This window comes from Cynocephalus volans, chromosome 1 (genome assembly GCF_027409185.1).
Source record: "Cynocephalus volans isolate mCynVol1 chromosome 1, mCynVol1.pri, whole genome shotgun sequence".
In the NCBI taxonomy this organism is placed as follows: domain Eukaryota; kingdom Metazoa; phylum Chordata; class Mammalia; order Dermoptera; family Cynocephalidae; genus Cynocephalus; species Cynocephalus volans.
Genome location: NC_084460.1, coordinates 284,889,256 through 284,913,040, shown reverse-complemented (window position 1 = coordinate 284,913,040; position 23,785 = coordinate 284,889,256). Strand labels below are relative to the sequence as shown.

The following is a 23,785-nucleotide window of genomic DNA, read 5'->3' as shown; positions in this document are numbered from 1 at the left end:
TTACTGACATGTTTCCTCTGCCTCTCTGACCCTGTCAGTAGTAATCTGTAGCCTATAATGTTATATTCTCATTTATACTTTCTCAAATATTTTTCATCTGTTTTTTCTCCATTCTGCCTATGTGTTTCAAATGCAGCAACAGAAAGCTACTAAAAAGTCATTTCAGAGATAAAAAGGACAATGGCTAGTAAAAATGCTAAGAAGTTTATATCCACAATTTATGGTTACCATAACTTTTTTTTTTAGCGGCTCATATGATCTTTTAAAATGATCATTAGAAAAAATAGGTACCCTGTTCCAACTGTATATGTGATGGAGAATTGGATGACTTCAAAGATGACTAATGGGACTCTAGACCTTTCTGTCTTTAGGTCACCTCCTTGAATGTGGACTATATCATAAGTGGTCCAAGGCCCGACCATCTGGCCAACATAGAGTGACTATCTTAATGGAATTGGTCTCAGTCCAGGTCTTAGTTGACAGGTGTTCACATCATAAGTGACACTAATTGACTTCCTGGTCTTTCAACTTGGAAGACAGTGGATCATCGTTGAGACAGCTATGGGGAAGGAGTTATTTATGATATATTCAGGTTCCATTGAAAGCCAAGGAATTCAGCTTTTGGAGCTGGCACTAACCTGGTACTTTGCAAATATTGTACTTGTGTCTCATGGGTTCCATTAGCTTGAGAAATAAAAAATAGGAATCTAATTTCAAAAGATTTCCAATAACTCAGAATGTCTAATGCTGGTTTTCTGAAGTTAATGAGCCTTATGTACTGGCACTTTTCTCTTCATTTTATATTATAATGGTCAGATGCCTCCTATAAAAATTATTACTTTGTTTGTTTGTTTGTTTGTTTGTTTGTTTGTTTTGGGGTTGAGTACCAGGTCACTTATTTATAACAAAATCTATGGATGATACTCTCTGATGGAGAATTTGATAAGGCTATCTTCATGCCCTTGTGAAATGGAAATCAATGTGAAAAAGCAACATGGAGAACTTTTTATCAAAATAAATCTCAAAGCATGGAATTAAGGGGTATGGGATTCATCCAATAAATATGCTTTTCTGTTATTAAAATATTTGAATCCAGAATAAGATATCATTCATTCACCCTCACTCAGGACCATGACCTGAGGATGATTTGACTAGACTTGGAGGAGATTATTAGTATTATTAAAATTTTGCACCTTGAAGTTTTCTAGGTTCATCTACTGGCATTTTTTTTTTTTTAACTTCACAGATGATTTAGATGTCCTTATAGCAAAGGACACAACCCTCCTGAATTAGTTATCATTCTTAAAAAGTCAAGATGACAACAGCCACAGCGGATCTATTTGTTGAAACAGACAGGCTCTTTTAGCAGAATGATCAATGTCTTACCCCTTTCTGAAAGGCTTTTCAGAGATAGGAAATCTTCAAGCATCCGATATAAAGTAATGAACAAGGCTTTTTATTGGTCAGTTTCTGGAACAGGCTTTTAAGTATTTCTGCCTGTAAATGTAGAAATCTGAGTGAGAAAAGTAAAAGGGAAAAGCAAAGATTTACTGAGTACATCTATCATCTTGGCTTTTAGAGTCTTTGTGATTAATACATGTTTAATTGGGGACTGATCTAGATGCTTTGGATGTCAGAAAGCTAAATGTTACAGCATTGTCTCGTGGTTCCTAACACAGCAGGACAATTAGCAGCTGTCTGAGTAACAAAGAGAACCTGAAGCCCACAGCACAGCTTTTTATTTTCCAGATTTGGAATGCCCAAAGCTCTCCAGTGGAGATGACAGCTTAAGGAACAGAAGCCTTGATTAACAGCAGCTAATCCCTTCCCTTTCTCTTTGCTGTATTTCTGCTCAGTAGAAGAGAATGCTTTTCTTACACTACTCTCCATAGTCCAGATTAATTTTGGAGGGCATTGTAAGCCATGGAGGGTTTCACTTTGGCCAGGGCTCTCCATCCAATAATTTCAACTAAGAATTGAAATGTTGTATACATTTTCAACATATTTAGGCCCAACAAGAACACTCATCTTGCATTCAGAGAAAAGATATGTTTTTTTTTTTTTTTTAATTGCTGTTCCTGGCTTTATTCCATTTTCTTATCTTAAAACAATTGTCTTGCTCAAGCAAATTCTTATAAATCGCCTTCCAATGAAAAGACTTGTTTTCCTGTTTGTCTGAAACTGGCATTCTTACTTCCCAGGAAATACACACACTGGATCCTGCCATGTTTCTGTTGGCAAGTGTCGGGCTATCCTTGTCAGAACCTGCCAACGAATTTCTTAGTAAGCAAGGAGAAAGTATAGCAGCAACTCTCAGATGAAACAGAGGACACACTCAAATTGCAGCAGAGATACTTGAGTTCTCCTTAAGTGACTTTCTGTTAATCCTGGTGGACGTAGGCCTTGGTTTTGAGATGAACTGTCACCCACTTGTAACTCTAGAACTAATCCTATGACTATACATGTAGTAATGCTAATTCAAGGTACTAGCTATTTTTTAAAAAGTAAAACAGGCATTTAAATAATGCATTTTCTTTACTACAAAGAGCAGGTATGGCTGTATGGCTCAGGTATTAAGTGTAATAATAATAATTGTAACACTTCATCCTTAATACTCTTAGTTAACACTTGTATTTGTTTTATAACCTTTTTATTGTGAAATATTATACACATAAAGAAAAGTGGGCAAGACTCAAATGTATTGTCATTAAATCATCACAAACACCTACCATTATTCAGGTCAAGGAACAAAATAATAGAACGTTGTTAACCTTCCAGAAACTCATCTTGCCCCCTTTACCACTTCCCTAACTCCAAATACTATTGCTTTACATCGTAATTGAATTTTGGGGGTCTTATTCTTGTCTCAGCTTTTCGGGTTAGTTCTAATATGAGGTAATTCATCACCAAAAGCAAGGTTTGCCTATGAACAGCGATTGTGTCTGACTAAACTCAGGATTTCCTGCAACCAACAATGTACATAGATAGCCCTTTACCTAACACATAGCAGACCTCATGAAGACCTACTCTGTGGCTGCCACTGTGGCATAACAAGTCACTTAACCTTCAGGTTTCCAATTTCTTACCAGTGAAAGGAGAAAAGACAAGGCTCTTTCTATAGATCAATGGTTGAGAATATAGGTTCTAGGACCAGACTTTAATTTACCACTTTACAAGCGGTAACTTGGGGCAAGTTAAGTCAAATTCTCTGTACCTTATTTTCCTCATTTATAAAATTCCTCATCTATTAAAACTCCTGTCTAGAGTTTTTGTGAGGTTTATATAAATTAATTCATGCAAGAAATTTAGAACAGTGCTTGGCACATCATAATCATTTAATAATCGGTAGTTCAGTGAGTGTGTCATTACAGACGTGGCATAGAGGGAGGACCGCATACATGACTTCTGAGTCAGGCCGACTTGGATTTTAAATCTCATTTTATAGCTTTGGTCAAATTATTTAATTCCTCTGTGTCTGAATTTCCAAATCTGAAATGTAAGGGTGATAATTATAACCTCCTCGAAGAGCTGTGAGGATTAAATGACATTAAGTAAGTGCAAGTGCCTTGCAGGGGAGGCCAGTAGCCTCGATTTTTGCTCACTTACTTGTTCTCTGTTTAGCTGTGATTCACACGGCCTAAGTCTTCTCTGCTTGAGCTGTTAATTGCACCATGAAGACTAAGCTAACTCTTTTCTAAAAAGAAAACTCAACCAAGCCATTTTGAGAACCCCACTGTCTTTCCCATTTAACATTAACACAAGCTCAGCTGAATCTTTTAGCCCAGTATTTTGTGATTCTGTTGAGTTCATTCGCTGTTGGAAGATTGGTGGCTGTGATTGTGTCCCCATGAGGCTGCACTGCCTCTGTTGCCGGCTTTGCTGACCTCGGGGCGGCCGCTCCAGTTTCTCACAATTGAGTGGATATCTGTGCACTGTGCGTGGCCAGGAGCTGGAGTTCCCAGGAGGGAACCTGAAGGCCATTCAGGCAGCTTCAAACCACAGATCAATCTTCTGCGGCCATGATGCCACTTCACTTCATTTGAGTTAGTTGTTATGAAAATGCCTCTCCTTTGCAGAGTGGCCCCACTTCACTTGAATGGGTACCTGCTGTAAATGTCAGTCAGTGGGTTATGACAACAGAAAATTATTTTCTGCTGAAGTCACATGCAGTTGGTGGTGATGAGGGGAGGATTGGTGTGTGGCTTCCAAGATAAGGCTGGACATCAACCTCTGGGGGGACATTTATGGGTCAGGACTAGAAGAAGAGTAATCACTTCAACCCATATTCCATTGTCCAAAACTCAGTCATATGAACCACCCTAGATGCAAAGGCGTCTAGGAATGTGTAGCCCTTGGCTGGCAGCTCCATCCCAGAAACAGCTTTTTAAGGGAAGGGAGCTCATATCTTTGGACAGTTAGCCAGAGACCAATCTGAACATCTTCAATTTCCCTATGCAAACACTTAACCTGAAGGCTAAGAATAGCATTGTGTTCCATTATTTGAAATAGTATTGATAGCTCGCTATAAAGAATTTGTTGAACATAATCTGCTACCCATCTTTCTGGGGGGAAAAAAAATGAAGTGCCATCCCATCTATCTGGGGGAAAATGTCTTCTAAAATTTTGGTCTCATATTTAACCAAAAATTAGGACCTTAGAGTTAAAGACTTTATAAATCTTGCTCTTGAATCATTTAGTTAAGGCATTATTAGTGCTCCAAAATCAGATTCTTAAAATCATTGGAAGCATGGGTTAATTGTGTCCTTCAGTAAGTGTTATTGCACACTGCTTTATTTTATAGTATCCATTTAAAATCAGCTCTGTACTGACCTTGAAAAGCACTTTATGGAACAAAAAATGCATTCTTCATACAACTTAAGTATAAGCTTAATTAATATGAATACTTCCATATTTAAATATAAATGAATTCATTTAACTCAGAGTCTTCTAAAGGTTTGGTTGAGAATTTGGTTCTATGATTTTTGTCACATAGCAAAAAAATTCTGTATCTATTTCTAAACCTTTTGCTTGTTTGCTTTAAAAACAATACAATTCTTGACTATAAATGTGGATTAACGACATAGCAACTAAAATCTGTGCAGCACTGAACTGAGTTCTTATATCGGTGTTGTATCCAGGGAGGGTGGTTGGGGATTGAGTCTTTTAATGATTTTACCTAAAAAAAAAAAAATAGAAGAGGGTTAGCCCAGCTGATTGAATGTGCTGCAAATGAGATCATGTGTATGTGAAAGCACTTTGTAAACTGTTAAGAACTATAACATTCTGTCATGATAATGGTTAAAAAAAAAAAAAAGTATACAAATGGTTCAGTGACGTTTGGTGCCATAGGTATTGCTAATCTCTGGAGGAGAAATTCTTCTCTCCCTTTGGTGGAATTTTGAAGAAGGCAATTAATATTAGCACCAGAGTTCTTAGCATCACTGAGATGCAAAAACCTTAATCACAAGGATATCATTAGTGCTCTGAAGCATTTAATTTTGATGCTTGACAGCATTTTAAAATGCACAAACCTTTGATAAGGAGCAAATCAGAGCCATCGTATTGAATTGAGAAAGAAAGAAGGAACAAAAACCATCTTAAGCTCCAAGTAATTAAATTTAAATATGGTATTTGCATTACGCAGAGGTACGTATAAACTGCGGTTTTATTTTTCCTATCAGTGAAAGACCCCTTGCGTAAACATCATCTGTTGCAATCCAGATCCTGGGGAGGGAAGGGTAGCCCTGCTGTGGTTAAGTCATCTTCCCTCCAAACACTGGCCATTGTGTTGCACTGACATCCACGGTTCAGGTTTCTGGACTTTCATAAAGGGCTGTTTTTACTCTCCCTTGCCCACAGGCTGGAGACCTTTCATTGCATCCGTTTATTTCCTGCCTCACCTCCTCCGCCCTGCTAATTTGAGCCAATAATGAAATGCAGTCAATCTGTTTCAGCTGTTCTCTTCTTTCCTCCCCAAGTTCCCTAAAACTGTTTTTTAATTCATTGCTTACTATGGTTGGACTCAAGAAAACAGTTTTACAGCCAAGGAGCCAAGTGAATTCTTCCCCTTTCCTTTCTCCATATCTCCTTTCTCTTCTCCATCCCATTTGGGTGTCAGAAGTACCAAACCGCTGCAGTAAAGTGACTTGTAGGTGTTTAATGGCAAGTCATTGAGGAAGCAAATAAAAGAAAATCACAGCATTTGCATCGGTGGGGAGCAAGGACTGCTGAGCTTTGAACCGAAGAAAGTGAAATTTACCATTTTCTTAGAGGGAGCCACCTCCGTTTGACATCAAAGCATCTCTTGTAATTCTTCCTTGGGAAATGCACCACTGCTAGAGAGTGTGATAGAGCCCCCTAATCTGTGCTATTTCTGCTTATCAAAAACACACACAGAGATAAAACCCATGTGTGCCTTCTGAATGCATTGTGTCCTGCTCTCAAATGAAATGTAACCACAGGTACATAGCAAATAGTGATTCTATTTAGAAAGCATTCCCAGTTTCTCAGGGATATATGGAATTTTGAACACAAAAGTATTTGGGGGTGCAACTTATCTTGGCTTTCTATTAGAAAGTTCAGACATTCAACTGCCAAGTTTTGGTGAATTTTTCCTTTTTTTCCTCTTTTGGTCTTTGCTCCATCCTTCAAAAATGGTATTTTACTTCAGTTTTGCTTGTTTTCAATGGGTCTGTTCCAAATGCTTAATCTTGCTGCTCCTACTGTAACTGCAGAGGGCTCTCTAGTCTCCCACCCTCAGGCTTCCACAATATGTCATTTTGGTGGATGTTCAGAGAATACTCAGTAACTTCTCCTGGCAGTGACTGACTTTAGTTACACCAGTGCATCTTTGGAGGTTAACGCTAGTCTTATGAAACAAAGCAATGCTTGGGGTCATCTCTGGATTTAGGATTATGTCTTGGGAATCTCAACACCCCTGCATGTTTGTAGTTAGGAAGTCAGGAGAACTATTTGCATATGCTTTAGAGATACAGAGGAGAAACACTGAGCAAATTGTCAACACCATCATCAACCTAAAGAGCAGTCCCTTAAAATGCTGTTTGGAACAGGTGCAGCGAAGCCTCCTTTTAATGTTAACTTACATTTGAATGACATTTTACAGCCTGTGTATTTGAAAAATGTTCAGAAGTATCACATATACTTTAGAAACAGAGACTCCATTTATAATTAGAATTGTCATTTGCTTCACCTCTAATTGTCATATCTTAGTTAACCTAAATAGCAAAACCAAACCCACAAAAGGTCATCTGAAACAGGTGCAGATGGAAAGTTGTTTTAAGGTTGCTTGTTTCTGGTACTCTATACTTTTTTTACTGTTTACAAAGATTTTTCAGAGTAATTCTAACACTTAGTTCATTTTTAATCATTCAACAAATTTACTGAGCATCTACTATTTGCTAGATATGATCTCGAATACTGGGGATATAGAGAAGAACAAGATATGGAGCATACATTTTAGTAGCTTATGTGCTTGTATCTGGAAGGTAGCTATTTTACAAATTGGAAAACGAAGATGACAGAGTTTAAGTAACTTGTCCAAGATGGCAACTAGTAAATGTTAGAGTCATTTATTTTTCCAAAATTCTTTAAAAATCCATTGGTTTTGCCACCAAATTAGTAAAGTGAAAAATACTTGAAATGTGTCAATCAAATTTTTTTAATCTTTACCTCATTTCCCATGTCATAGACGAACATGTCCCCAGAGAACCAGGGTGTGTGTTAGGCCCTGAAAATTCCAGTCCTATTTGTGGGAGGTGCACTTTGCTTATCCATTCTTTCCCCTTTCTGCCTCCTCTGTATGCCTGCAAGTCTTAACCACACCTCATGAGCCTTTTTCCAATCCTTCCAAGGTTATTTTTGCAATCCACAAGGCGTTCCTCCTTATTCAGGCTTCTCGTCCCAGACACTGCCTTTCTTCAGCCAACTAGTTTCACTTTTGAAACACAAATGCCTCTTTAGCTCTATTTTGGATTCCTTGAGAGAAGACTTAAAGAATATTTGTTGAATGATTGAACAGATGTGTCGGCATCACTTGTAAGTGAAAAAGAAGAGGAAATGAGGAACACGTTTTGGCTTAAACACTACTGAAATCCCCTTGAGAGTAAATAGGAAAAGATGGTTTCAGATACGGGCATCTCAGAATTGGTCCCTGGAAATTCTGCTTCAAAAGTTTGAAAACTATGGACTTCGTTGAATTACATCATAAGTCTTTCAAAACTACCCTTTAGTATTGCTTGCCTTTGTGATTTTTATATCCATCATTTTCTCTAATCATACTACTGTCAGCTGGCATCACCAGCTCTCCTTGCTGTGTTATGTTTGAATTCTAGCCATTAATGAATGCCTGCTTTTGTCCAGGGACACAAAACTTCCCATAAAACAAGCATCTTCTTTAAAAAAGAAGTCTGTGGGTAGGTAGGAATGCTTTTCAATCAAGATGCACCTCTTTCTGTTAGGGGCCATGAGCCCCCCCCCCCCCCGCTCCTCCTGGCTCCCCCCCCCCCCCCGCTCCTCCTGGCTCCCCCCCCCGCTCCTCCTGGGCCCCCCCTCGCTCCTCCTGGCTCCCCCCCCCCCCCCCCCCGCTCCTCCTGGCTCCCCCCGCCACCCCGACTCCTCAGCAGGTGGATTAGTGTCTCCAGATGCAGTGTGATGAGAAAGCACCCTCTTCCTGCTCCTCCCCATCACCGAGAGAGCCTGAATAAGGAGAGGGTTAGGAAGAACTGTCTCCTTTTGAATTCTAGAAAAATGGGTCCTCTGAGTTGATATTAGAAAGTGTCTTCTCTGGGAGACTATTATGAAACATTCCCCATCTTTTTTTTCAGTTGAGAAAAGGCTAAAATATAAAATGGTACTTAACCTGGTACTGAGGACTGGATTCTGTGTGGCCTTGCCTACCTGTCCCCCAGCTTTGCCTTGTGCCGTGGGTGGTCATGAGGTATGTGCCCCGTGGATGAATCCATATTGAGGAAGATCCTTATCTCTGCAAGGCTTTGGAATGTAAATCAGAGAACTGTGAGGCAGCTGAGAACCTTTTTAACTTATTGATCTTGTCACATTGACCAAAATTCCTGCTAGGACTAGAAGTCCTCTTTTAACCAAGGCATTGATTTGTCAAAACTCCTATTAAGCCATATATTTGGGGGGGGGGTGTTCAATCTCTTATTTTATTACTCTGTTACCTCTTCCTCTAATTGTTTCAGCAAAAGGCAGAGCTCAGGGGTATTAGGATTCCAGATCTAAACATTTCTGAATGGGGTAGGTTTGGGCAGCATTTACCAAAATGTGGAAACATATCAGTGGCGGCGTCAGAGATGATTTTAGGGAGGACACAGATGGGATGTTACATAATACGGAATCATACTGTGTGAAAGTTAATTCCTTTTCAATTCTCTTTTAGTAATTCTGAGTACACAAGGTCAGAATCTCAAGTCAGTGCCCAAGATACCCGATGCTTCTCATGACTAGCTCATCTCTCTTTTTAACCAAACTTGGAGGAGAAAGTGTTCAGCAAACATTGATAACATTGTTTTATCTACATATTGTATTTATTTTTATGGTTATCTGCCATTAATTGCAATTGATAGAAGAGTTGCATTTATGCCAGTAACTGGGAAGTTTCTTTTCAAATATAACCATGGAAGTTGCAAAGAGTGTGTCTATTGAAGGAAGAGTATTGCTTGAATCAGTACCAGTGGGTGAAGAGGCATGTGGCAGCAAGTGGGTAGCATGGGAGGACTGATGCTTGGGAACCACTGGGGTAGGAAGGATTGAGAAATGCCATTGCCAAATGCCTCGTCTAGGGAAATGAGCCCCAGGCAGGCACAAGTGGCAGGGTGATGGCTTCCAGATACGCAGATAGAGACTGCATTGGAAACAAGGTAGAAAAGGTGAGGGAAGAACCCTCATGTTGCTTATGATGTGAAGAAGATTCAAGTGGCCTTCCTTCCAAAGTGGCAGTATGGCAAAGCCTAGCTTTCCTTAAACTGGTGTTCTTGGCAGAGAAGGTAAGAGGCTCCCCTTCAAGGGCAGGAGTGACAGCCATATTATACTACAATGCAGGTGCACATTTAGGTACATTTCCCAACCTCACTTGGACATGGATTGCTTTTGTCACTGTGCCCTGATAACATGCTTTTCTGAAGAGCATCTGGTCAATAAAGAATTCAGTCTTTGCAGCCACACAGCATAATACTTTTTGTGAATTAGAGCTATTTATTCCACTTTTTCCCTGGTTGCATTTTTATAGTAGGTCCTGACGACAAATTCCAAACCAGCGGTTTCTAACTCTCCCCAGCCTAATATTCTCTTTTCATTCAGTCCTTCTTCCTTCTCACTTGTGTTTCTCTTTCATCTCTCATCATTCTCCCATTTTTGACAGCCAAGTCAAGATACACCTCTGTTGGTTTATTCTCACGTTTATGCATATCAGTTTTCCAAATAGGGCTGCATCAGAAATATTGTATTAGTTAACATGATTGAATTGCTAACTCCCTGCTTGAGATTTTTTTAATTAATTAATTAATTATTGTTATTATTATTTTAACATTCTAAGATGTTATTGTGGAGCAGTTGGGGGAGGGGGAGAATAGGGGAGGAGGATACGTGGCAGGAAGAGGAAGCGGGGGCGTGTCGAGGCCCATGGCAACCCCCTCATTCTTGGTAGTGACTTGGCTGGATGTGGACTTTGGGTGGCCGTGTTTGAGCCCCTCGGCACTCCCCACAACCCAGGAGCCCAGGGCACTTCCAGCAGTGGCCTGGTGGGTCTTCCCTGGGCTTGATGAGGACATGGGGGGGTGGCTGAGGCCTTTGGCCCCCCACCACCCTGGATTGGGAGCCTGGAGCACTTCCAGCAGTGGCCAGGTGGTCATTGCTGGGCTGGATGTGAATGTTGGGGGACATGGCTGAGGCCCTCAGCCCTCCCCCCCACTCTGGCTTGGGAGCCCAAGGGGCTTCTGGTCCTTCTAGGTTTTATTTTCTTTGGTGGTGTTAGACCTTTACAGGTTAATATCAGAACTTTGTCTCTGATCTGTGGGGTTTTGTTTTTTCTTTCAGTTCTGTTTTGGATTGTTTGCTATTCCCACCAATTAAACTCTGCACTGGAACTAATTTGTTGTCCTTTGCTTACTTCTAAACTGGGGGAACTTCCCGTGGGGACCAGCACTTGAACTCTGTGGATGAACTAAATTGCTGATTAGCTGCTGATTCTCTAGGGAAGGCATTTTGGGCAGCTCAGGTTTTAATTGTTGACTTAGTATAAACACTTCCAAGTCTTGTGAGATCTGGTACACCTGGATCTTGTGTGGAAACTCTGGTCTGGGCCCGAATCTTTTCAGCAAACTGTTTCCCCTGCAGTTCTATATTCCTGACCAGTCTCCACTGAGTGGTCCTCTCATCATTGGAGGGCAGATCAGCTGTCCTTACTGTGCCCCAGTGTTCCCACAGTGAGCCTGTCTCCCTGACCCTCCGAACTCGAATCACTTCCCGTGGGATGGGCTGTGCACCAGTCTGTTGCGATGACTCACCAGCCTCTGAGTGGCTTCCTTTTTCAGTTGTCTGTGGCCCATCATTCCTATGTGGGTCCACGGGAACCCAGGGACCACCAAGGCCCTCCTCTCCCCTGCAGCCTCCAAGCAACTTCATACGAAGAGCACAGCTGTGGCTTTTGCCGGCTCTTGCTCATGTGCTCACCAGGGCCAGGCTTGAATATGGCAGGGGATCGAAGTGGTTGGAGTGGCCCCTTCTTGCTCTTATTGCAACTTCTCCTGCTTTCATGAGCTCAGTAGTCTCTCCTCTTCCCTTCAGCTCTAGCTGCTTGAGATGTTCTGAGCACCTTGATTGTGCTCATATTCCCTTTGAGTGGTCACAGGGACACTGCTGCTCAAACTTCTAAAATAGTAGAAATCACATTGATTTCTGCATGCAGCAGTTTAGTAATAACCCAACCGCAGAGAAGGTGACTCAGGTCACTAGTGTCATCCGAGAACAGGTTTCCTTCCTTCGCTGTTGGTGATCAGGATCTGACCCAGACCATTTCTGGGAGAAAGTTCATTTTATAATTTTATGATTTTCCTCCCTTCTGCATCCTTTTGAACTGCCTTACTTTTCTATTTCATTTCTCAGTCCTGAACATCAGAGCCCCATTTTATGGAGTCCCTGCTGAAGTACTCTGTTAGGCAATATGTTTATTACCTGGAGTGAAATGCTTTTCACAGTCGGGCAGTCTGCTTAGCCTCCTTGCTACCTCCATGTTTAAGGACAATGGTTCTGTCTCAGCCAGTTTAGAAAGAGAGAGAGAAAGTGTGTGTGTGTGTGTGTGTGTGTGTGTGTGTGTGTGTGTGTGTGTGTGTGTGTGTGTGTGTGTGTGTGTGTGTCCGTCCATCTTGAGGCATTCCTAACAGAGATGCCAGGCTGTCAAATAACCACCTCCAATCCACGGTCCCTGCTGGACTGGCTTTAGCTAGAAGACTCCGTTTGGTAACGATGGTGTGTCTGATTGGCTTCCTTTCTGTCAAGGTACCCGACAGATCTGGTCAGGCGGGTTTGAGGATTTTCCCATTTCATTTTCAGTGACAATTTATTTTACTTTTTCTCTTTTCTCGTCTGAGTTAGGGGTTAGGAGTCATGTGTGTATTGGGAAATGGCAAGAGGATGACCCAACACTAATATACGGTTCCTTAGTGGCCACTTTTTGACATTTGTTTTTCCATATTTCCACAATGTGGGAACAAAAAAGAACATGCATACAATTTAGGAAGCCCCCTGATCTCTGGTTCTACAGGCCAGCTTGGTCAGATAAGATTAAGGATTTCATGAATGCTCCCTGTTCTCCCTGGAGATGGCACATATGTCCCGGCCATTGTCGGTCACGGCAGAGCTGGATAACAGCTGGCTGGAGGTGCAACCACCACAGTGGAGAAGCAAGCCTTAGGCAGCCTGGCTTTATAAATCTCAAGTATGTCCCTCTTCTCCATCCCCAGTAACACGCCCAGTAAAGGACTGCTTTTGTGTCTTTCTCAGTGGATAGAGGAAGATTTGCTACTCTGAAGGCAAGAGCATTATTTCAGCTCTTGTAAAATAGTTGCAAAGTGCCATATATGTCCAGAGAGACCATCATGGCTTTATTTGTGTTCTTCATTATTTGCATGCTTGTGTTCAAACTGAAAACTCTTACCATAATTAAGCAGTACTTTTATTTATATTGGAAAGTGTATAAATTGTTTACCTTCTGGCATTCCCTACAGTACCCATGGAAGAGTTGCAGATTCTCTTGCTTAGATAAAATTAAAGAACAGGAAGATGACATTTATATTGGAGGTAGGATGAAATGCAGCTTTACTGAGCTTAAAAAGAGGTCTTCCAGAGGCTGCCATGGCTTGCAAAAGGTCAAAAACCAGACAGCATCGTATACCTACAGCCTTTTATGAGGAATGGCTCTGGGTGCTTTGGAAGTGATGCTGTAGGCCTGTGGACCCAGCAGACTTTTACTGCAGAGATTGTCTTTTTAAGGCAAACCACACACATATCAAAAAAACAAAACAAAACAAAACATTGCAGAGAATGATAAGGAGCAAAATGGTAAGGGAGGAAAACAAGATAATCCTTCATACTTCTCTTAAGTAAAATGAAATTATTAACTGATGCCACTAAAAACATTTTTTTTTTTTCCTACAGTAAAATGTCTTTTGTTTTTGGTTTTCCCCAATAGCACCATCATCCATTGCTTTGGTCCAGGCTAAAGAAGTCACAAGATATAGTGTGGCACTGGCTTGGTTGGAACCCGATCGGCCCAATGGTGTAATCTTGGAGTATGAAGTCAAGTATTATGAAAAGGTATTACTGGAGCTAGATTCCTTCCTTCCTTCCTTCTTTCTCTCTCTCCTTCCTTTTCTCTCTCCCTTTCATCTTTCCTTCTTTCTTTCTTTAGTTATTGGCCAATTGTAGATTCTTGAATAACAATGAACCCCCAAACCAAATGCATTTTGCTTCCCAATCAAATCTGATTATAACATTTATTATTCATTTAGTTATCTTGAAAAATAGGAAAAAAAACCCATTGCATTTTAATATTAACTATATTTTATCTTTCTAGTAATGGAAATCAAGATAGCTAAGAAGTTCTAATCCATAAACCTTCTATCAGGGAGAGTGACACATAACATTTGAAATAATGATCTGTTTAAGTAGATCACTGCTATTTAGAATGAAGATGTGGGTTTTGATGACTTTTAATAGAAAATCAGGGAAGGAAAATTACGTTCTTCAGCCTCTTAAAGTTATAGAAGGGCATTATTTTTACAAGTAACTTGTCTCTCTTAAAAGATAGAATTCTGAAGACGGCTATTTGCATTCAAGGTTGTCTAGAAAATGAACAATTTTCTCTTTCTTTTTAAAAATAACCATTTATTGGCTTCCTTATTAAAAACAGAAAACGGACAGGATTTTTTTTATTGAAAACATATTACAACACTTGATATTTTCTAGACTGAAAACAGAAAAAGACAAGGGACTTTCTGATAGTAATTATTATTTTTTTTTTTGTCGTTTTTTTTTTTCGTGACCGGCACTCAGCCAGTGAGTGCACGGGTCAGTCCTATATAGGATCCGAACCCGCGTCGGGAGCGTCGTCGCGCTCCCAGCGCAGCACTCTACCAAGTGCGCCACGGGCTCGGCCCATAATTATTTTTTTTTTTTTAATTGCTGGGCATGGAGCTGAAAAAGCCACTGATCATCATTTAATGTTCAAAGAGATTATGAATAAAGATGTGGATACGGTCAGGGTCAACAACAGTCATACCTGAACTCCTCATTTCTTTCAACATCTAGGAACTGACAATAGTACTTGTAAAACTCAAGAGAATGTGGGGTGTAGAGACTTACCAGCCTCCGTTTATTTTCACCTTCCGAGTGGACTGATATGGCTCATTCAATATTGCACTTAGAGTAAGGATTTATTTTGCCACCTTCACCAGTCTCATCTTCCTGTATCGTAGGATCAGAATGAGCGAAGCTATCGTATAGTTCGAACAGCTGCCAGGAACACGGATATCAAAGGTCTGAACCCTCTCACTTCCTATGTTTTCCACGTGCGAGCCAGGACAGCAGCTGGCTATGGGGACTTCAGTGAGCCCTTGGAGGTCACAACCAACACAGGTAACGAGGACCACCCACAAGCAAATCATTCTGAGGCTCTTTTTATAATACAGAGTGAATCCCATTAAGGTGCAATCTATGGAGCAGTACATAATTTTTGGTTAGGCGAACATTCTATTGCAATGAATGTTGCTTGAAATAAGATAGCCAATATCTGTAACTTAGAAAACCTCATGCTATTTAGAGAAGAGAATTTTTTCAAAGTAGTATCTGCTCTGTCTTTTCATATGAATGAAAAATGTTGCCTCTTTTTCTCATTTTTGAGCCTTCTATGAATCATGAAAAATGGGATTACTAAACTGACTAGGTGAGGGTTGTGTAACTACCCTACATTAGATAAGGAATTTTCTCAGGGAGAAAATGAATGAAAGGGTAAGATTTTTTTTCTTTTCCATACATATTTCTATAAATCTGTTTAAATCAAGTCAGATCAGTCTTTTTTTTAAAGCCCCTTTGGACAAACATAACAGATCTTTCAACACTATAAGTTGGACCAACTTGGTGATTGAATAAAAAATGTTTACAGAGGGGCCTTCCCATGAACAAGCAGTTTGCATAAGATATCTCCACCTCCTTAATTCACAAACCAGAAGTGGATCTACTTGATAACTAGATGGGCCGGGCGGCAGGAGGTAGAAAGTAATTTTATTGACGAATTGTTAGATAAAAGAAGAATTAAAAAGGCACAAGAGAAAGCAGAATTGAATTTGAAGTGGATTGACATCCTTTGGGATTATCCAGGAAGGCTACAAGGAGGAGAAGTAGCTTTTGAACTGGTCACTAATAGGCAGGTTTTTGATAGCTATAGGGGAAAGAGGGACGTTCAAAACTTTGTCCTTCTTGAAATTTCCAAGTGCATTCCTCGCTTGGAAATACATTTGATCGTTATATAAGAGTTAGGGTGGGGGGTAGAAAGGAAAAGAAGAAAAAGTCATGAATTATGTTTATGATCATGTTTACTGAGTCTTGTGAGTTTCTTCATACAATTATAAAAAGAATGTCTCATTAAGGCTGTCTTAGAAAACTCTGTTGCATGAATATTTAACGAAGGGCAAAGAGGCTGTGAGCATTCCAAATGGCTTCAGAAAGTTGCAAATTGTGACCCAGGCAGAAGTTCTTCTTAGGACCTTCCCAAAGGTGACCCTTGTGGAATTGTCATTCTCAGTGCCTTCCCGGATCATTGGAGATGGGGCCAACTCCACAGTCCTGCTGGTGTCCGTCTCAGGCAGTGTGGTGCTCGTGGTCATTCTCATCGCGGCTTTTGTCATCAGCAGGAGGTAAGCCCTGAAGCCCCTCATGGCACCACCCCCTCCCCAGTCTTTACGCGAGGGGGTTTTTCTCTCCTTCACTCAGAGCTAAGGCTTTAGTCAGCATCATACACATGGTGTGTGGATCCCAGGCTCCCACCTTGCTGCTCTGATCTTCAGCCCCCACGGAGCTTCAGCTAGACCTGGATGTCAGTCCACACTGCTGAGGGTCCCCAGAGGACCCAACTAATTCCAGGAAACCCAGTAGAAAAGCAAGCCAGTGGGAGATTTCTAGATACTCCAAGCTGTAAGGTGTTACCTTTAGCCCTCTCATAAGCATGTACTTAGAAAAGTAAGAAAAGCCACATGAAACTTGGGCACCAAATTTTGAGCTCTGCCATTTGCAGGTGTATTACTTACCTTCTTTGAGTCTTTCTCCTTTATAAAATAGGGAGAATGATATCTGCCTCAAAGGGTTATTGACTGGAGAATTTCGAGAGGCAAAATAGATAATACAGCACACAGAAGGTGTTGCGACGTAATATTGTTAATAAAGTGGTGAGTCCTGGGGTGCAGCCACTCATCATGAATATGTACCCCACAACTAGGCCCTTATATGTCATTTTGTATGTGACAATCTGCCCCTTCTGTCACCTTCATCCCCATTTACCATCAGCTGTTTCATAAGGTGGGGCTTTGGTGAAAAAAAGCAGAACCTGGGGATATCAAAGTGATTTTCTTAAATAGAAAGCTGTTCATGATATAAAAGAAGAAAGTGACACTAAGAAAGATGTAGTACCTGTCCAGGGTCATCACACTGCCATAGTGATAGGTGCAACTACCCCTGGCTCCCCACCTCCCACCCCACATAGCCACTTTGGGCTTTCAGGCCAGTGTCTGTTGTGTTGTCCCTCTCTGCCTGCTGATGATCTCACCAATGTCACAACAGTGCCTTTGGCTATTTCCACTGGCTTGGGCAAGCTACCGTGCTTTTACTTAACTCTGATGCACGTGAGAATTACTATGATGATCCTACAGCCTAGTTTACCTGCATGGTCCCAGTTGTCCCATGTATTTCTTAATATCATGCCCCCGCCCTCATTCTCCAAAATGTCCTGGTATACAGAGGTCTGTTATGTTCACTCTAATAACAAACAGCACAGTATGGAGCAACTCCTCATTCTGTGCAGGCATCTCTGTTTGTCATTGTGTTCATTCCTTTTGGTGCAAAGTCTAAAACCAGATGTATTTGGTTAGAGTGGCAAGTTCCATCTCAAAGCAGTTATATCCACAATAAATACTCCTCCCTTTTGCTGCGACACACACATACAAAAACATACATATGCACACTGACATGCCCAGTGCACGCTACACTGTAATCTTTGCCTTTGGGAACTTCAACTTGGTTTGAATAGAATTTGAATTACCAGTGTTCTTTCCATCCCTGGCATTTGATCTTGTGTAAGTAAGCATGCCATGCATATAAACACGTGGGGAACTGTGTGCATTAATACATACCCATCTGAGAGGGCGAGCAGGATGCAGGATGGAGCAGTGCATAGAAATTACATGGGGTTTTGCTCAATTACATCTCTCTGTTTGAAATTCTTATGGTATATTTAAACAATCTTTCTTATCAGAAAATAAAGATGCTTAAAAGTCCAAAAATAGAAAAAGATTAGGAATTACTTTCACCTCAAAAGAAAAATTTCACTAAAACCTAGCACCATGTGACACTCAGAACCACGTGTGAAAACACATTGCAGAAGGTGGGTCTTATTTTTTGTCTTGACCATCTCTTACGATATCAGGTGGAAACATCTGTAGTTGTAGTTCAGCTTTCCTTTAGATTGCCTTTTTTCTTTTTTTAATAATTCTAAATACAGCAGTTAAACTGGAGTAATTAGAAATAAGTTGTTTCGTTATAAGTTTTTTTTCCGGATATTCTGCTTAAAACATGGTCTTTGACAAAAAGGAAGAAAAAACACATGAAAATATAATTCAAGGAGACAAGTTTATTAAAAACCGTGGCTATAGAAAATAGCATCCTCAAGCTTGATGACTTAATTTCCTTTCTGATTTTATTGATCGCTTTATTATATAAGGCAGGATTGATGGCAGGATGCATCGGATTTCCAATTATGAGTCTCCACCTTAGAGAATTGAGCCTGTCTAGTTACCCAGCAATGATTCCTGTCCCTTCTCCCCCATTAAAAAAAAATGTCACTTCCCAAGGCTGATAAACACTGCTTGGTGATTGGTCCTCAATGGATCACTTTTTAGAAAATGAAATGTCAACCCCTTGCCCTCATATTGATTCTTCTTTAGTGTCAGCCATAAAACTGTCATGGGAAAGGCTGCCTGGAGCCAGGTAGCTGACAGGCTTGCCGGGCCTGATGCACACTCAGCCAATTCTTCTCCCTACGCAGGTTGTCTGCTCTGTTATCTTGGACTACAAATGTTTAAGTGGGACAAGAATAGGTGAACAGAGAGGAGACAGGTAGTGTGGACAAAATTCTAGCCCCGGCTTTTAGTGAGAGTACAGATGAAAGGTAGCAAATGGTACCCCCAAAATAATCTCTCCAGACTTCAGCCTGTCTGAAGTATGAGAAAGGGACAGGTTAAACACCTCAGCCTGTAAAACCTGAGTCATGTCCTTTGCTGGTGGGACTGCTTCTTGCTTCTTAGAGTCACAGAATGTTGCTTCCAGAAAGGATGCTAGAGATAGATCCCTTATGAGGGTCCCCTTGAACCAAATCCCACACTGCTGATGGCTTGCGAGAGTTTTTTAAAAAGCTGATGAACAGGGACTTACATTGAAAAGGGTCAGTCCTTCTGCTGACCTTAAAGAGAAAATCTGTCATTTAAGAAAGTGCTCATTTGTCATTTAAGAAAGAGAAACAGCCTCAGACTCCCAGTTGGTATCTTGCTAGATATTTTTATAGCAACTGTTTTACTTTTTTCATTGTATTCAATTTATACTGAGAAAGCTGAGTTTACTACGAGCCAACTTAAATGTGCAAGTGTCAGGCTCTGTCAAATGTCAGAATCCTGTTGACATCGCCAGTTGTAGAGCTCTTAATCCTGTTTGTGATGCCAATTGTCTAGCTACACGACCACGCCAGTTGTTGGGCTCTTTTACCTGCCAGTAATCCTGCTGACTGGGCCAATTGTAAAGCTAGGGCTGGATCTGGAGCTCACAGACCCCTTACAAGCAGGTCTATGAGCTAGGTAACTGGCAAACAGTTCCTTGGAAGCTGTAGGTTAGAAAGCATGGCTGCGTGGAGCAGACGCCTAAAGAAGACACCCACCCACCTGCTTCACCAAAGCTCTCTCTGAAGAACACAAGAATAGCAACAAAACTAAAAAGATACATTGGTGCGCATGCACACTAACTCTACACACACAATTTGCTTACAAAGGATGTGCTGAACCACACCCAACCAGACTGGAGGCAAGGGCCCTGACCAAACTATTCTATTTTCCCAACAGCAAGCATTTAGGGATCTCAGTGAAAAAATCAAACTACTAAATTTACAAACTTTTTATATATTTAAAAAGAATACTATACAAAATACGTTGATTTAGATATATTGTATGCTCTTATCACCCACATTATGTTAAGCAAATTAATTTACATTTTAATAGCATCTTTGAACTGTGTCTTTCTGGCCACTCAAGTTATGATTTCAGGATTCTATCGGCTTTCCAGGGCACGTAATTGTACTTGCTATCTAGGTCATTTTAAGGTGCAAAACTTCTTGTACCTATGTGATGCTGTCTCTAGAAATTTTATCCCAAACTACATGTGCACATTCCCTTAGCAACAAGGCAGCATTTTCCTAATTATATATTTATATATTTGTGATCTCCATAGTGTAACCATTTCTTTATGGCTTTTTAAAGGGATCTTTAAAAGGCCTGTTAACAATGATGAGGTCATAACCTCCAGGACTAATGATTGAATCTGGTTAAATTTCTCTGACACCCCTCCACTCTTTTACATTGTTTTTATCTGGTTACTTTCAAAAGCATCACAATCTAGTATTAATTCAGATTGTTTTAGGCTAGTGTGTTCCCCCCCCCACCCAAAATTTTATTGTTCAAATATGAGAAACACTTTAAGAAAGGACTGAATACAAGAAGAGTTCCTGTTTTTTAAAGGACAATTTGGTGGTGAGGGGGAAGTATTAACTGATAAAAAGGTGTATGCTGCTTTTGTACTGATTTCTAATGATTGCTAGTGATACGGGGTTTCCATTTATGTTAGGGTTATAAAATACCCCTTTTACCTGAATTTTTTTAAAAAAAGTGAATTGATTTAAAGAAAAATAATGAAGAGGCGATTTCAAAATTTATATCTATATCTATATCTACGGTACTGGAAACCTGAAGAAATCAAGCAAATAAGCCATGGTCACACACAGGTAGTTGCCTGGTCAGGACAGCAGTCCAGCCCTCCTGACTTCTAACACTGGCATAAATGGATTACTTTAATGTCTTCTTGTTACCTTTCCCCCAGGGTGATGGAAACGCAAAGGATTACTCAAAGCCTATTTCTTCTGAGCACTGAGAAGCCCCGAAAGAGTTAATTTTCCAGGAACCCTCAAGAGAGAGACATTCCTCCTTGGAAAAGTAACAGTGGTTGGGGTCTTCTCCCAGTATTTATTTTCCAGGACATAAAGTTACAGAAAAGGAACATAGGTGGTTACAAAAAGAACAATAAGATAATTGTTATGGGAACACTCATTAATTTGTAAAGAGTTAAGTTGATCCACCAAAAAAAGCTTGTTCTTAGCAAAAGCTTTCTTTTCCTACAGCAATTTCCTCAGTATATTTACACAACAATCAATCAACTTTCTCAACATATCAATCAGTAGGTTAAACTGCACCAAGGACATCTGCCCTTTGAGCCAGCAATTTTGCTGTGTTACAATTCTTTATCTACAACAGAGACTTTAGCCTGAGGAAAGTTTCCTGTCTTTTGCAAGCTTAACATTTCTATGTGTAATTTTAAAAAATTAGGCCATACCTGAAATTACAGGGTCTTGGAAGCTAGGCCCTGTGAAATACATTTGCTTTATAAATGTTATTCCACATTTTCTTATCTGAAAAAAGAGACCTACATAAAAAGATATCATTGGCAATTCTATCAAACCAAAATTTCAAGTCTCCTAGTGATGTTGGTAAAATTTGTAATCTGTGAATTAAAGAGCAAGTCTAATGTGTAATAGAAAGCCAGAGTTTGCTTGGTAGTTTTGTTTTTTTATTGAAGGTTAAGATTTTCCACTTTGGAGCTAACAGGTCATGTAATATTAAAACAGTTACTCTTCAGCCTGTATCTATCTTTTCTGGTTTCCTACTTTTCTTCCCTGGAATATGATCATACAAGAGTGAATGCACTTAAATGTTAGCCTAAATTGGCTCCGATGAAGTCATGTAAATTCACACAATTAGGGGCAGATGGTACCTTAGGAACATTTCTAAACAACTTGCGTGCAATCATAAGGTTCAATTCCAACCGTTTCAAAATGTTGCTCATGAAGAACATTTAGACATCATTTGGTGCAAGAACAATGACAGCTTAAGGAGGGGAAAAAAGAAGGATGGCTTCCATGAATCTTCACGAGTGATGCCGTTAAGAGCTGGAAAGGGTCCTCCTGGAGCCATGTTCGTTATGACGTTGCTTTATCTTCTTTAAAATGCACTTTAGCTGAATAAATTACTTACCTTTTGCTAATTAGTTTTGGAACAGTGAACCACATCAATCAAATCTGCCCGCTTGATCAGGGAAGTCAGTATTTTAATAAAAGCAGGGCTTGTGCCAGGCCCCGCCACGCTCCCCTCCTCTATGTTTGCTTTATTGAATAGTCAAGGTGCCAGGAACGACACACTGGCAGGGAGGGCCCATGCTGTTCCTCAACAATGTGGGTCAATACCCTTATTATGGTGTCCCTTTGACTGAGGGGAGGGTTCAGCTCACACTCTTTCAAGGTTTCACCTGCAGAGTCGGCCCTTTTCTATTAACTCCTGCAGTTGAAAGGTTCCATGTTTCCTTCTGGAGTATTCACTAATAAATCTCTCCACTCCTTCCCCTTTTTAATCAGCTTGTCCACATCTCCACAATTAGAAAATCTTCAACAAAGCTTTCCTTCTGCCATTCAGGTAATTGGCCTGAGATGTCAGTTTAGAGTTAGTCCTTCTTTGGACTGTGTGGTTTCCTCCAGGCTGGCTGGCCCAGTAGTCAGTTTCAGTGAGCTTTCTTTCTTGGGACAATAATGGGGGCCACATTTCCTACCCACTGAGCCAATGACAAAGGGTCATCAGGTGACAAAGGTTGAGTGAGATGTGGGCATTTTTGAAATCAAAGTATTATTAAGAAGCTAATGGGCTACAATTAGCCCTTAAATAGCAATCCTTGTGTTTCTTTTTCAGCATTCCCTGAACTCATATAGGGTCCTTTCCTGGAAATAACACTCCAAGTAAAGAAGTGTCTTTAAAAATACACCTTCGCCACTAATTTAATTCCTCCTTCTATATTTAGAAGTCTGGGGAAAGGATGGGCGTGTCAGCATTATAACTAATGACCTCTGCCATTGTGTATTTCCTCTGGCTTTGCACGTATTTAATGAATGTGCTTGATGTAAAACAGATAACCACACTCCTGGGCAGCTCTAGGCCACTTGTTTCTGTGGCATGTACCAGGTTTGGGACTAACTCACTGACAATCTAAAAACTGATACCAAAGCTCTCTTGCTCTATGCATTTTTTTCTTCTTTAAAAGAAAGAAATTCAAATCAGTATCGGAAATCTAAAGTGGTTTAAAAGATATACTTGTAATTTTAGATAATGCTTTTAAGATCTCTGATAAGAAACAATTCCTCAGGCCAGCAGGACCCTATCACACCCTTGGGACCCAGCAGAGGTGTTTTCCTGACATGAAATGTTTCAGTAGTCCCTGACCTAATACTTATATTTTCCTTGAGAAGAAGGGAAAGGAGGGGGATAGAAGGGTCGGGTAGAAGACTCTGTTTTTCATAGAGAGATGTTTGGTTTCAGGGTATTTAAATCTGTTTAGTTTCTTTGATGAAGCAATGGATTTTAATAGCAGTTGAGTTCAATTTAAGTGGATATACTGGTATAGAATGTAATATTTCTTATAATTAACCCTCATCAGATGTCGTTGTGTAACTATATCTCCAATATGAGAGGCACCGGGAAGTCGTGGGCTGGGTCCGGGTACACACAAAATCCTGTACTCTCTAAGAGGAGAGGTGGGTGGCTTGCCCCTCTGGCTCCATGTCCTCATCTGTACAATGGAACTGAACTGGACATGTATCTGTCTACCCGGTTGCTTTCATAGGGTT

General features: G+C 40.4%; 1 protein-coding gene across 3 annotated transcripts in view; it reads left to right on the top strand.

The window, feature by feature from the left end:
* Positions 1–23,785, top strand: part of EPHA4 (EPH receptor A4) — a 132,569-nt gene that overhangs the window by 90,803 nt on the left and 17,981 nt on the right. For 2 of the 3 annotated variants that reach the window (XM_063076436.1, XM_063076426.1), the window contains exons 5-7: positions 13,727–13,851; positions 15,012–15,225; positions 16,376–16,448. In XM_063076436.1, coding sequence (XP_062932506.1) covers positions 13,727–13,851; positions 15,012–15,225; positions 16,376–16,448 — 412 coding nt within the window. Of the gene's footprint in view, positions 1–13,726; positions 13,852–15,011; positions 15,226–16,336; positions 16,449–23,785 lie in introns of all 3 variants that reach the window. The other variant, XM_063076419.1, reaches the window with a different exon arrangement.